The following is a 15,842-nucleotide window of genomic DNA, read 5'->3' on the forward strand; positions in this document are numbered from 1 at the left end:
ACTATATGACAATACACACATATAACCTTCCTAATAAATTATTTTCATTCTCACAAGACACATCTGAATATGTGGATTAATTTGCCACATCTACTCCATTCATTCATTCATTCATTCATCTTCAGAAACTGCTTGAGCCTGGTCACGGTCACAATTGATCTGGAGCCCACCCTGGATGTAACACCAGTCCATCATTGTGCACCATTCACACACATATTCACACACTCATTCACACCTAGAGGCAACTGAGTGTAACCAATCCACCTATTGTATGTTTTTGGACAGTGGGATGAAACCAGAGAGCCCATGAGAGGAAACCCACAAGAACATGGGAAAACAAAGGAAGACCAGGATCAAACCCATGGACCCTGGAGCTGCGTGGCAACAATACTACCCATTGAACCATCATGTCACCCACATCTGTTCTACTACATAGAAATCATTAAGTATTGCTCCAATTAATAAAAAAAAAACTCTCTTACAGCTACTCCAGTTTCACGGTTGCCACAGCGGATCACCCGTCTACATATCGATTCTGGCACAAGTTTTACACCGGATGCCCTTCCTGACACAAACCTCCCCATTTTCTGGGCTTGGGACCAGCACCGAGAGTGCACTGGCTTGTGCAGCCCTCCAGTGGCTGGTTCCCTGACTGAGAATTGAACCCAGGTCACAGTGATGAGAGAGCTGGATGCTAGTCACTAATTCACCAAGGAATCCAATGAACTTAAAAACCAAGCTTTAAGTACTAAATCACACAAAACACTGTCAAATACAATATACCGTATATGCAGCCTTTATCAGAGGGATGTTGTTGGGTTGTTAGATATCACTGTAATGAACCCACTTATATTTCTTGTGACTTACACAGGTGGGGTCTGTTCATCTGTGTCTCTTACATTTACTGTATATGTATAGTGGTTATGCTTTACCAGTGCCACATTTAACTTATTTAAAGAAAGAAAGAAAAGTATCTCAACTATTGTGTGTTCCTGCCATGGCCCAGCGCTCCCAGGATAGGATCCTGTTGAGGATCAGGATGTAAAGCTTACCTGATCATGACAGACTTGTTTTGCTTCAAGTGCAGTTTTTTTTTTTGTAATGATGTCCATATCTCCTTGTACACTGTTTAGACATACTTCTGTAGCAGCTCTGGCAGCTTTACCAATGTTACCAATTGAAAAGATGTGTTTATAATGCTATAAGTGCAACCTGTGGATGAGTGACAGAGGTTTCAGTGTCAGACTTACATCAGCATAACCTCAGCAAGGTCTGATGTTCATAATGTGTGAGATGATAGAGCGACAGTGCAGCTCGGGGCTATGAGGTTGTCCCGAGGAAGAAGAGACGACATATGAGCCTGACAACAGAGTCTAATGTCACAGAACTTACTGGTAGTGTTACAGTGTAGGGAACTATCCCTTAACATTTTACTTTGCATTTGTGCATAGAAGCTGCATATTTTTGAAGGATGGTTATAACAAGCAACCGCAAACAAATAAATAATTATCATTCTAAGCATATTTCAAGCAAACTGACTCTGCTAGCTTTCCACAGGTTGTAGCAATGTAGCTAAATGCCACTTAGTGTTAACTCCAAGCATCGCTGAATGACTTTAATAGGTTGCGTTTTGTTAGCCAGCTTGCTTAGTAAGTAACAGTGATGGATTCATATTTCAGTTTAGTTTTATTTGGCCAGGTTTAGTCTTGCACTGCATAAATTTAGGCAACCATAAAACCACATTTGCTCAGGGGCATAGGGTGAGAAACAGGGTTGAAAATACTCACAAAGATTACTGATTCATTTCTCAGAAATATCATAACACATATAAATGATTGCAACCAAGCATGGAAACCATAGAGCTGGTGTGAAAGAATAACAAAAGTAGTAAATAATAATAAATAAATCATACTTCTGCAGTAATCCAGCTCTGTGCTCAAGCATAGAAAACAGTGACAGAAATTCTACCTGCAATCTACAAAAACCCATTGGTCATATTCAGAGTTGAGTAACACACACATATGTAGTGAGGATCTAATACTGGAATTGTGTACAGTGGTATTCAGATTAGACTGTAGATGTAAATAGAGAAATACAGATGTGGCCTTTAAGAATGCATGCTTTTTTCACGCGGTATCATGTGATTCGTCACGTGTGATCACGCGGTATACTGCTTATGACTCTAAGAATTTCAATTCATTTGTTGTTTTTCCACACAATAACCACAGGTGGCGCATGGAACAACATACTGTAGCTGAACACAGTACAATAAAAATGGAATATGTGGTGGAAGGGTTCACATAAAAAATTACGTTTCTCATCATAACTTATGATAAACCTAATTTAAGCAAGTTTGTGAATACAAGCTTATGTAAAAAATAAAATGAGTTTGATCGAGTCTTTTAGTACAGGTACAATAACTATAGTATTTAAGTTATGGTGGTTTTGCATGTGTGCTAGGATAGTCCAGGGGTAGCGTGTGGGTTTAATATACCAGTGAATGGCTTTTGAGCCTCAGCTCAACTAGCTGCAAACATTTGATCTATGTCTGTAAGTCTCAGGTGTAAAAGTAATATTTTAGGACATGGGGAAGCTCTATTTCTTTCATGGCTGCCAAAAACGTGGGAAACAGAACTGTTAACTGCATGTTTTAATAAATGCATATCTTCACACTGATATCATGGAAATATGATTAAAATGATTTCATTGCACATGTTTCTATTCCAAGGGTTTCATCCAAAAACTAGTTATTGGTTAGGTTCTTTGATCAAACCTTAGATGTTTACTATTCCTTATATGTCAGTTTGAGCATCAGAATCATGCTGAAACAATTTATCCATCATCTACATATTTGTCGTGGTTAGAGTCACAGTAGTCTTACAAGTCAGACTTTTAGCTAAACCATTAAGTGGCTTGTTTTCAAGAGGTGGGAGAACCTGTAGGAAACCCACACAGGCTTATTATGCCAACTCACCACTGCAGCAGGACCAAGCTAAAGTTTAACTAGCTTACCATATGGATTAGTTAACAAAGCAACGTTTACCTAATTTACTGATACATAGAAGTCTTTAAGCAAAGAAATATGAAAGTACAAATCAGTAAAAATATGTACAAATACTAAACAATAAGTATGCTAAATAATTATGCTTTTAAAAAATGTTGTACACAAAGTATAGACACAAAGTTTATATGCATATGTAAAAATAGGTATGCATACTCAAATTTTAGAGGTGGAAGAAAATTAGAGAACCTGTAGGAAATCCACACAAGCCCAGGAGGAACCAGGAAACACTACAGAAGTGACCACAGTTCAGCATTGAACCTGCAACCATTGGAACATGAAGTATTAACACTACCTGTCATGCTAACTCACCACTGCAGTTATTTATCAAGCCTTAGGTTTTTACTATTCCTTATATGTCAGTTTGAGCATCTGAATCATGCTGAAACGCTTAATTCACCCTGGTCAGACTTGCAGGAGCCAGCTAAACTTTAACTAGCTTACCCTATGGATTAATTTACTAAGCAAAGTTTACATAATTTACTGATACATAGAAGTCTTTAAGCAAGGAAATATGTAAGTACAAATCAGTAAAAATATGTAAAAATACTAAACAATTAGTATGCAAAATATGTATGCTTTTTTTTTTTTTTAAGTTATACACAAATTAAGTATGGACATAGAATGTTAAGTATGCATGCCAAAATTTAAATATACATACTTAAAAATCAGTTTTCAAAATAAATACAGTAGTGCTTCTAAGACTAGTCGCAAAGGAGAAGGGGACATAGCAGTGTCTCATTTACACACAGTTCTGAGCTTGTAGTTGTGCTCATTTGTCTTGCTCGATATCAGGTGGAGTGGAAGCCGTATTAAGTCTAGCACCACTGTCTGACATAAATACAACCTGTCATGCTGAAAATCATGTTTTAGGCTGTAAATACACTAACAAAAGCTATAGAGATTCTATCGAATGATAGGAATCTCAAGGACCAAATTTTGTTTGCATTATTAAAACATTAAAGTGAGCTGTAAGTAGATGAATGCTTGGAAAACCATGGGCACATTTTCTTCACTGGAGAGCACCATGAATTAACAAAAATGCTGGCATTACTTGATCAATTCAAGACATCAAATCAAAGTAAAAGTGTGATAAAACAGCCTACAAAGCACACTCACTTTACAATTAAATTTGTATCTTGTGGCTACAGCTAAAATGCAAAAAATAGTGTTTGCTGGATCAAGTGCTATTTTATAAGCTGCCACTAACGAACATTTTAATATTGTAAAGATGCAGTTGAGGATGCAAGTGCAGGTACTCGTTGATTTTATTTATCGTAGCAAACAGGACAAAGGCGTAATCCAAAAACATAGTCACACAACAGGCAAGGGTCAGGCGATGAACAAACAACATTAACAAGGGCAGGCCAGAGCAAAAACATGAATAACAGAACAAGTTCAAACCAGAAAGACTATCATGATAAGAGAGGTTTGGGAACAACTGGCACAAAAAAACACAGAGTGTATACTTCACAAACAGCATGAGAACTGAGAGTCTATTTATACTGTGTGTGTGTGGTGGTGACTGTCCAGATGTGTGTGTGTGTGTGTTTAGTAATCAGGTGAGTGTGAAATTGGATGTTGTAGTTCTGGGAAGTGTAGTTGGTCACAGATTCTGGCTTTGACATGACGGTAAAAATGAAACCAAGTTTTCATAGATTAATATGTTCATTAGGATTATTCATGCTGAAATATATTGCCAATATATGAAACTCTTATTAGATGTTTATTTCAATTCTATTCTTATATTCTTATTGTACATCCATCCATTCATTTCAGGGAACACAGGACACAAGGCAGGGGATATCCTGGACATGGTGCCAGCCTATCGCAGGGCACAATTGCACACACATTCACACACCCATTCACACACTACTTTGGAAATGCCAGTCAGCCTACAGTGCATGTGTTTGGACTGGGGGAGGAAACCGAAGTACCCGGAGGAAACCGCCGAAGCATGGGGAAAACATGAAACTCTGCACACACAGGGCAGAGGCCGGATTTGAACCCTTAACTCCATAGGTGCAAGGCAAACATGCTAAAACTTTCTTGCTTTCTTGCACACTCTAAAAAACACTAGGTTAAAAACAACCGAAATTGGGTTATCTCCTTTATTTATACATAACAAAGTGTTCAGAAATGTATTGCTAGAGCTGCTAAAGTGGTGTTTATATATAGACTTTGAAGTAACTGACTCAAATAAGTCATATATTTAAGACGAAAACGTCAGATTTTGATCAAAGGAGACGTTTAAAACATCCCAAAAACTGAGTAACCGACTTACGATCCAGTGGGCATTACAAACAAGTAAGCCAAAGCTAATGAAGCTATCGGTGCATTTAATGTCATGTCAACTGGACTGTTATTGCACATTTTTGCTTTATCTCGTGTACAGGAATGGTTTTATGGATAAATATATTGATAGAAACCTTCCAAATAAATCTAACAGTCTGTGTGAAAACAGTCCATACTGAGTTGATTTGACCCAAGGAGCTAGGCTGAGGCGTCAGAGTGGGATGCATCTATTGTTTGTTGTTGTTGTTATTGTTGTTATTAAAGAAAATGGACAGTGAGTTATTCTGATTTCTGGTTTGATTTGGAGCTTTTTAATCTAGGCTGAATTTTTTTTTAACAGAAGCCTGAAATTAGGAAACTAGCCAGATCAACTGTATATAAATAATGAGAATGGCAGTCTGTGGCAGATATCCTAGAAACAATATGGTTTTTACTGGTCTGGAAACTTTTTTAAACATTGCAAACTGCATCTTAAAATTAAAACCATTTTGTTTGAGTGATTTAAAAAAAAATTGCTATTGTGTATTTCCTAAGTCACACATTAACATAAGAGAAGAATGTTATATTGAAAAAGAAAATGAAAATCAGGACACAAACATGAAAAAAAAGGACATTTATTCTCTTCTCACCATCCTTTCCCAAAAAAGTGCATCACAGATTGTACAGTACCCCAAGTTCATGTCTGTGATAATGTCTTAAACAACCATTTGACATTCAAAGTCATTCAGGACAGAGGGCAGCGTGGGAGCAGAAGGTGCGCAGGCATGTCAAAGTCATGTATAAAAATCAGCTTGACTGAGGTGAGGCTTTGGGAATTGTTGTTCCTTTTCTGTAAGAGGTTGTTGTGGTCAGCTGTCATTTAACCCTTGTCTACAGCAGCAAGCTCTGGAAGTATAAATTGTAATTAAATACAGTTCCAATCAAAATTATTCAACCCCCATTGCAAATCAGATTATTGTCAAAATTGACAGACTTTCAGCTGTTTGCAATGAACAAAGCCAACAAAAGCAATTGAAACAGTTCAACACAACGAAAGTGGTTTCCCCAAATTCAACTGAAAATGCAACTTATAATGATTTCTCCAGTTTCAAAATTATTCAACCCCTTCATGGTAACATCTTTAGTACTTAGTAGAGCATAGCACTTAGTAGAGCATAGATTCATAGTGAGACATCAGCTTCTGGCAGCATTCCTGAGCAATGAGCAATGGCCTCCAGTTCAGTAATATTCTTGGGTTTGCGTGTTGCAACAGCCCTCTTCAAATCCCACCAGAGATTTTCTATGGGGTTCAAGTCAGGTGACTGTGATGGCCCTGTAGAATCTTCCAGGACTTCTTCTGCAACCAAGCCTTGGTGGAATTTGAGGTATGCTAGGGGTCATTGTCCTGTTGGAAGGTCCAAAGATGCCCAAGCTTCAGCTTATTCACAGACAGCATGACGTTTTCTCCTAGGGTTTCCTGATACTTCATTCAGTGTGTTTACATGGACAACACTATTCCACTAATAATCCACCATTAACCCGATTAAGACAATACTTTGATTAAGAAACTACCATGTAAACAGCAATTTTTAATGACCTTAATCCGATTAAGGTCATACTCGAAGTAAACACAAATCGAATTAAGGCATGTGGAGTATTCCTGTTTTAGTCGCATTATCAACGTGTATTACAGACATGTACACACCTTAATCACATTATTAATGTCATGTGAGAGTTTTCACCGCATTTTGCTACAGGACACGTACACACAAGGCAGCGCTTACCATTTTACGGCAAACAAGAGAGCACGGCAGCGTCCCAAACCGCGTACTTACCTACTATACGCCTGCCGTAAGAGAAATACAAGTATCTCGGCTACTATATGGTAGGTAAGTACGCAATTTGGGATGCAGCCTATGGCTTCAAGCAGTCATCTATTAGCACGTATAGTATGACAAATAATTAACCGCACTGGAAGCGTTCGAAAAAATTAAAAATAAAAACACCCAAAACTGTATACGGCACCATAACGAAGACGGACTGTATGTTGATACGTGAAATTCTGGAGGGACGTCGGACGGCGTGGCGCGGTGACGTAATGATGTGTGCCGTTAATCTAATTATGTTCTATAACGTGTAAAACGGGTACATGAGAGGAGTATTCTAAAAGCGACTCATGTAAACACCTTAATCACATTATTATCTTACTCAGAGTAAGGTCAATAATTAGATTACTGCTGTCCATGTAAACGTAGTCAATGAATCCATCTCGCCTTCCACACGCTGCAGGTTCCCAGTGCCAGAGGATGCAAAGCAGCCCCGGAGCATCACCGAGCCACCACCATGCTTGACTGTGGACAGGAAGTTCTTTCTTCATTCTTCTTCCTCCAGACATACCGCTGATCCATTGTGCTGAAAAATTCCAGTTTTGTTTCTTCGCTCCACAGAACAGAATCCCAAAACTTCTGTGGCTTATTTATATGATTTTTAGCGACTTTTCTTGTGCTCTTGGGTCAGTAGTGGTGTACATCTTGGAGTTCTGGCATGGAAACCTTCTGCGTTTTTGATGCACCTTACTATGCTCACTGAAACCTCAGTCCCTGTTGCCACCAAGTCTTGCTGCAGGTCTTTTGTAGTCACCCGAGGGTTTTTCACAACCTACGTTCTCAGAAACCTGGTTGCAGCCATTGATGGCTTCCTTTTCCAGGTATTTCACCGATTTTCTGCCCCTAGCCAGTTCAGGTATTTCATGTATTCCAGCTCAAGCACATCTGGTGCAACTAATGAAGCCCTTGATTAGTTGCATCATGTGTGCTTGAGACAACACCTGTTTTGCATATTTATGCTATTCAGGGGGTTGAATAATTCTGAAATTGGAGAAATCATTATAAGTTACATTTTCAGTTGAATTTGGGGAAACCACTTGAAGCATTCTTTGTGTTGAACTATTTAAATGGCTTTTGTTTGATTTCTTCATTGCAAACAGCTGAAAGTCTGTACATTTTGACAATAAACCTGATTTGCAATGGGGGTTGAATCATTTTGATTGCAACTGTATCTGCAGTAAGAATTGGGTTTATAACAAGCATTATACTGCGTATCAGGGTTAATAAAATGATAAAGGATTTTTTTTTTTTACCATCAACTCCAAAAATCAGGCTGCATGAAGTGCTTAAGCCTTCACAAGGGCAGCAAACTCTAGAAAAGGAAACAAAAAACAGCAATAATGAGTGAAATGAACTGTGAATTTGGAGCAGTATTAAACAGTTTTATACGACTACCCCTATGCAGGAATTTCTTTTCTCTATTGTGTCATCTTAATAGACAATATAGAGCAAAGCATTTGTCACAATGCTTTAACAAAAGAGCAATTTTCTGAAATGTAGCGTAAACAGTAAATAACTATATAAACACCAGACTAAAAAGTTATTCAAAAATTAATCAAATATCTACTGAACACACAGAATCATTTGTGTAAGCAATCAGCGTATCTATAGTCTGTCTCACATATTTGTCTTCATTATTAAATTATAATGCCTTTCATTTAAGCTCTGCGAGGGCTAGTATTGCTTAAGTACCATCAACTCCAATTTTGCCATCGCCATCACTGTCACCAGCTGCAAGGAAGGCCTTGGTCTCAGCATCAGTCAGAGCTCTGGCACCAGCAGAGAAGTTCTGCAGGAACAGTCTGAAGGAAACAGGTAATGTTTAAGATGGGTATTATGGGATTTTTTATTTTAAATTAAAGCCAACGAAAGCTCAAGGAACTGGATTCTTACTTCAGCTCATCTTCCTCAATGAAGCCGCTCTTGTCCTGATCAATGACGGCAAAGGCCTTCTTGACATCATCACTGGACTTTCCACTCAGGCCAACCTTGCTAAAGAAGGTCTTGTAGTTGAAGGAGTCAGCAGCTGGAGAGCACAAAAAGCACACACTGACAATGTTGAACGAGAGTTTTGACGAATCGAACACTGTGACGAGTAATTTGAAAATCACTGCAAGCAAACTTGAGAATCTTTAGCTTGTCTAGAATGTTCTGAAGAGCAACAGCTCTACTTGAAACTAAAGTGTTATTCATGGTTGAGCCATGATAGGATGTTAAAGCCTCAAGAAAACCTCAGGTAATGCGGACAAAGTCTTGTAATGATTGAGAGGACCAAGAGATATTGACAGTACCTTGACAAGCCTGCAGGGCTGCAGTGATGTCAGCATCACTCAGGAGTCCAGCAAATGCCATTTTTGCTTTAAAGGAAAAGACAAAAAGATGGAGAAAAGGCTTATAAATGTAAACATCTCACAGACAGACAAGTGAAGCATTAGTGTTGCCTAATAAAGCACCATATAGCCTACAGTAGCTCATGCATATTTTGTTATCACTGTAGTAGGCTCATATTAAAATATAAACTATGCAGATTTATTAAAAAGAAAATTAGAAGTGAACGACTTGAAGGCTAAGCTTTAAGCGTCACATCCTGGACATTATGATCCATAGGCTACTTATTCCTGATGCAGGTCCCAAGTTAGTCCAAAGGTTTGAAAAAAGAAAATAAAAAATGATAAAAAGGAAAAGTGTGTTCGGCTTGAGGCTGCAGACACTCACTCACCTCAGGTTGTTTGGGGTTGCGATGTGCACTCGGACTGATGAAAACTTGCGACTGCAGTGACCACATGCTCCGCGCCGTGAGGTTTATATACGCTCGCGCTGTGTGTCCACTCACCGAAACTTGAGGCACGCGCGTAACAGACACCGCGTGCCAGGCAGTTGCCTGAAAAACGTATCCAGTAGTCAGGCCGTTCTATTTATAAGCGTATAAATGAAGATGGTTCAAATGTACGTATATGTAAAAGTGCTTAATACTCACCAGCGGGGCTAATAATACATGCTGCTGAGCCGGATGAACAGTGAACTGCAGAGCTGCAGTGTGGGAGACAGTCAGTCCACATGATCTTCTCTCTTCACCGAGACTTGCACTGCTGATGCTGCTGATCGGAAAAGCTGTAGAATTACTTTGCTTTCAGGACTGAATTCACATTGAAACAAATCGGATTATCAGTTCGGTTTCTGTGTAGGCTAGAGTTTCTGAAAGTGGCGGTGTCCAATATTTCAAAACAAACAAACAAACGGAATCAGTCGAGTGACAGGTTTATAGCTATCAATAATTCTTCCTCTTCCACTTGTTTTTGTTCGTTTGTTATTGCCATCCTTTTTTTTTTTTTTTTTTTTTTTTTTTGTAATTTAGGCTTCTGCACTGTTTATTTTCACCTCCTTAGCAATGTGCTAGTTTTCTTTCATGCTCATGTTTTGGTTTTATTGCTGTATGGCTAGAAAGGACAAAAACACATTAATGTTGCCATTATTAGTCAGTTTTATTTCTGTATATACATGTTTATTATGATAAATAATGATCTTTCAGAGCTCATTAGATCCAAAAGTTTTTCAAGAGATGTAATAATGTAGCATGTTTAAATTGAAATGCATGAATGCAATTAGATTTTCATTGCCATGTTTAAAAATGGTGCAAGCACTGTTTCAGTGTATTAAGAGCAAATCTATCTGTACTTACTGAAGGTATGTGTTGAATAAATTCAGTCCCATTACATCATGTCTGGAATGAGCACTTTCAGAGTTATGTTCCAATTGTATATATATATATATATATATATATATATATATATATATATATATATATATATATATATATATATATATATAAACACTGTAGGGTGTAAATTCAGCAATCTGGGTGTTAATTCAACACTGGGGATTTTGCAACTAGGCTACGTGAAAATGAACTGAAATTGTAAATGAAAAAGTCAGTGTTGAAGCACAGGGATTTAATGGATATATAATGGATTTATGATGTAATCATCCAGCCTTTTATGACAGTTCAAATACTACCTGAATCATTCACCTGAAATGTTTTATTGGGATGTCTACTTTTGTATTTTGTGACTCAATTGTTTCACCTCAAGTACATCTACTCTGCCAACATGTTATTACAGTGAAGGCACTATTTATGAAGGCTGTGAAAGGTGATAGGTGTTCGACATTAAAATGCTCAGACACAATCGTGAGTGGAACTTTGTTTACGTTAGGGTTACCCCACTTAACCAGTAGCCAAACAGACATCTCTCTCTCTCTCTCTCTCTCTCTCTCTCTCTCTCTCTCTCTCTCTCTCTCTCTCTCTCTCGCTCACTCACTCACTGTGTGTGTGTTTGTATGTGTGTTAATGTAAAATGATGAAAGGTTACTATTTAAGCAATACCGGTAGCAAATAATCATTTAAGATGATAGTTTTTCTCATAAGTTCATAAACTCTAAGAAAAACATTCATGTCAAGCTATATATTAATATCCAGTTGTTTATTAATGAATTCCTAAGCATGTTGGGGGACAGCTGCAGGTGGCAGTATCATCACTCACTATATGTGGATTGTTTGTTTGGTGGTTTTTAATTATGCTAAAATGTAATCCTGCCTGTTTTGGTTTTTCTCTAAGATCAGAAATGTATTTATTTCTTTCCATTTAAGACTTTAAGCCTAACACTAACTGCAACCTGCCTGAACCGAATCAAATGGCAGACTGCATTCTTTTAGGAGGCTGACAGAAAAAGACTGAGAGATTTGTTCATTGAAAAGTCCTAAATCTTGAAGCTTTGCCTTCAAAATAAATCCTTTCAATTAGATGTCAACATCAGTTAGATTTCCACATGTGCAATGTGAGGGGAGCGTACAGAAGCCTTTTTACATGTCAAGAAATACCCAAGATGCAGCACATCTATCTAAGTTTTAAAATCAAGAAGAACATTTCACTGTTTATTCTTGTGTTCTAATAAAAATTGAGCTAACTGACTATAATAAGGTCTTGTAAAAGTAATTCCCAGTAAGACCTAACTAGTATAGCAACACCAGCCTCATGTATGTACTACATACATGCGCAATGTTACTGATCCATCTGGGATAATTATAGACATATGTAAGTGATGCCTGTACAGTAATGTAGCCGAGTATGAATAGAGAAATGTAGCTTAGGAATCCTCTGTGGATCCTAGAGCTGAAACGTCTGTACATTCCTTCTGCTCAGTCCCTCCATGCCAGAGATAGAGCTGGAAATCTCTGGCTTTAACCGTTTAACAGTTTTTCTTTTTCACTATACCATTTATCCCAATTGACACTGTATCCAAACTGTCGCCTATGTGTCATGTAACTGTTTTTTGTCTCTTGTGTAAAAAATCCTATATCAAGCTGGTTCATGCAAGATTATGTGTGTGTTAGATAATCAACGGATGATAGTTGTACACCAAATGCAAATTTATTTCATTGTCAAAAGTGCAAAAGGCATTTTAGATTTGCACATGTTAGGCGCTTTACATAATTACATACCTAACAAGCAATAAATGAGCAATAAATAGTTTTTAAGACATTTTTTTCTTGCAGTGAGGAGTTCTGAGTTGTTGTAAATAAATACATATATAAAAAAAATTCATTAAGCATTGGAGCCAGGGCCTCTACAAAAGTATAGAGATCTCTTTCCAAAACGAAAAAAAAAAAAGAACTGGATTCCATGAGAGCTTAAGCCTTCACAAGGGCAGCAAACTCTGGAAAAGAAAAAAAAAAAAAAAAAAGGCAACAATGAGTGAAATGAACTGTGAATTTGGAGCAGTATTAAACAGTTTTATACGACTACCCCATGCATGCATATCTTCTCTCTACTGCGTCGTCTTAACAGACAATATAGAGCAAAGCATTTATCACAATGCTTTAACAAAACAGCAATTTTCTGAAATGTAGAGTAAACAGTAAATAACTATATAAACACCAGACTAAAAAGTGATTAAAATATTAATCAAATATCTACTGAACACACAGAATCATTTGTGTAAGCAATCAGTGTATCTATAGTCTGTCTCACATATTTGTCTTCATTATTAAATTATAATGCCTTTCATTTAAGCTCTGCGAGGGCTAGTATTGCTTAAGTACCATCAACTCCAATTTTGCCATCGCCATCACTGTCACCAGCTGCAAGGAAGGCCTTGGTCTCAGCATCAGTCAGAGCTCTGGCACCAGCAGAGAAGTTCTGCAGGAACAGTCTGAAGGAAACAGGTAAAGTTTAAGATGGGTATTATGGGATTTTTTATTTTAAATTTAAGCCAACGAAAGCTCAAGGAACTGGATTCTTACTTCAGCTCATCTTCCTCAATGAAGCCGCTCTTGTCCTGATCAATTACAAAGAAGGCCTTCTTAATCTCATCGGCAGATTTAGCTGACAGGCCAACCTTGGCGAAGAAGGTTTTGTAGTTGAAGCTATCTGCAGCTAGAAAAAGTGAGAAATTCCACTTGTTAGTATTTTTTTTTTTGCTCTTTTTTTGTCGTTAACAGCTTGTCTAAAACACTATCAGTCAAACGAAACATTTTATATTAATGTTTAAGTCTAGTGTTTTTAAATGGCTTCTATGTGAATGATCCCTATTACATTTCTGGGATGACTAGAAACGCATTACAATCTTTGGTACAAAGTGTTCATCTAAAAGTATAAAGGGTTCATTGGGGGAACCTTTCAGAGAAAGCTCCAGTTAGAGCCCAGTTGGAAAGCTACCATTATTGACTATAAAGAACACTTAAAGGAAGACTGTAGAATGAACAGAACTGCAATATGGCCGTCTTACCAGAGCAGGCACTGATGGCTGCAGCCACATCCTCATCCTTAAGAATTCCAGCGAAGGCCATTTTGTTTTTTGTTTTTTTTAGATATCTGCAAATCAGTGAGGGAAGTGAGTTTTAAATGTCACATAAAAAAAACCCACATGCACTTAACTTTTAGCATGTTCCCTGCATACCATACTGACACAAGGTATTAAGGCTAAGACTGTAGCAAATACTAATCCACAAAATAAAATCCTCAGTGTTAAATTAATACCTAGAATCTTCAGTCTGAACAGGAAGTTGTGCTGTATAGCAGTGGCAGCAAAACCTAATTATACATCACTTAACTCTCATTGTGCCCAGCATAATCTTCACACACAATGTTTATATTAATCCTGCAGACATATGAACATTAATACAGTTCTAGACGTTTAAATTTAGCTGGACAGGCCTGATTCTTAAACCCGTCACACCAAGTTTCCTATCACAAAACAAATAAGAGAAGCTTAGGCTAGCAAGCTCATCCTCAGGCAGGTAAAAATCCTTGATGAGATAATAGCTTAGGATAAAGAAGGCAGCCATATCCTGCAGATGTAGATCCGTTTGCATCCACCAGCGAGTTTTTGCTCCTCTTTTCTTTATGTGTATTCCATGGTGGTGAAAGATGGCGAGATGAGTATGCAGTGATGGGCCTCACCTTTGTGTTGCTGCGCTCTATAGCAGATGTGGCAGATGGCTTTGGCCAAGAGTGCCTTCTCTCGCATTTATACCCTTGTCTCAAGAACTGTAATGGACACCATATGCTTAGGTTGGCAATAGTTTTGAAAAAAAATGTGTCCAGTAGTCATATAGGATTATTTATAGGTTTTCAAATGGGTAATGTGCTAAGCTCCATTGCGAAACACAATATTTTACCATGAGCTCCTGGAATTTAGCATGAAGAAAGAAGGACAGTTTAAGTGTAATGAGTTTGTCATGGAGGAATCAGCTATTAATATTGATTGAAGTGTCATCCTATTCATTCATTAATTTTCATTCTTCATTTATTCTTTGATTCATTCATATTGTTTTACCATTTAATGACATTAAATGAAAAAAAAAGCTCAACTGTCACAAATGCTCCATAGGTAGTTAAGTATAATTAACACAAGTAATGTGTTTGAAATAATAATGCATACACTGATCAAATAAAAATTGTAGAGAAAATCTTTTAAAAAAACTAAGGTCTGCAATACAACTGACTCAAAACAAGTGATGAATGTGGGCTAAACACATGCAAAAAAAAGAAAAAAAAAGAAAAGAAAAATAGCACAACAACCCCTATATATATATATATATATATATATATATATATATATATATTAAATAAATAAACAATATATTGAAGTAATTCAATTAAATTGAAATAATCTGACTAATACAAAATAAAAAAGTTGCTTTCTGTAGTCACATATTAGATAATGTCTAACTGAATTATTCGTTATTCTTAATTTCATTGTGTCTGCTAACTGCTGTAAAGGTAAATGTGTCACATTACTAAATATGCACTAATTATTTGATGAACAAGCCACCACAAATAACTCCTAAATAGTCTTGAGTGTTTCTGCCTGTAACTGAGCTTCTATATGTTTCACATTACAGGCATTTTCTCTTTCTGTGTCAGATGGCAGTTCAAGGACTGAAATGGATCTGTCTCTAGAATGATCAAGAGATATGAGAGAAATTCATTATTGCTGTGTAATCACTTTGTCCTGTGGTGTGTGTGTGTGTGTGTGTGTGTGTGTGTGTGTGTGTGTGTGTGTGTGTGTGTGTGTGTGTGTGTGTGTGTGTTCACGCTCAAGGTCATTTCTCAAATGCTTAA

At 37.3% G+C, this 15,842-nt stretch overlaps 2 protein-coding genes across 2 annotated transcripts; both read right to left on the reverse strand.

Moving 5' to 3' along the window:
• Positions 1-5,954: 5,954 nt before the first annotated feature.
• Positions 5,955-10,095, reverse strand: pvalb3 (parvalbumin 3). Its single transcript, XM_017482591.3, has 6 exons — positions 9,941-10,095; positions 9,513-9,578; positions 9,115-9,247; positions 8,914-9,023; positions 8,475-8,533; positions 5,955-6,241 (listed from the first exon to the last, which is right to left on the reverse strand). Exons 2-5 carry the CDS (start codon positions 9,571-9,573, stop codon positions 8,508-8,510), a joined length of 330 nt encoding a protein of 109 aa, XP_017338080.1. The 5' UTR covers positions 9,574-9,578; positions 9,941-10,095; the 3' UTR covers positions 5,955-6,241; positions 8,475-8,507.
• Positions 10,096-12,631: 2,536 nt separating this feature from the next.
• Positions 12,632-14,694, reverse strand: prv2 (parvalbumin-2; the record flags this gene model as incomplete). Its single annotated transcript, NM_001201036.1, is given in 5 exon segments — positions 12,632-12,933; positions 13,319-13,428; positions 13,520-13,652; positions 14,005-14,090; positions 14,679-14,694. Coding segments are annotated over 4 exon segments (330 nt in total). The 3' UTR covers positions 12,632-12,907.
• Between the last annotated feature and the right edge of the window lie 1,148 nt (positions 14,695-15,842).

This window comes from Ictalurus punctatus, chromosome 13 (assembly GCF_001660625.3).
Source record: "Ictalurus punctatus breed USDA103 chromosome 13, Coco_2.0, whole genome shotgun sequence".
Lineage (NCBI taxonomy): Eukaryota > Metazoa > Chordata > Actinopteri > Siluriformes > Ictaluridae > Ictalurus > Ictalurus punctatus.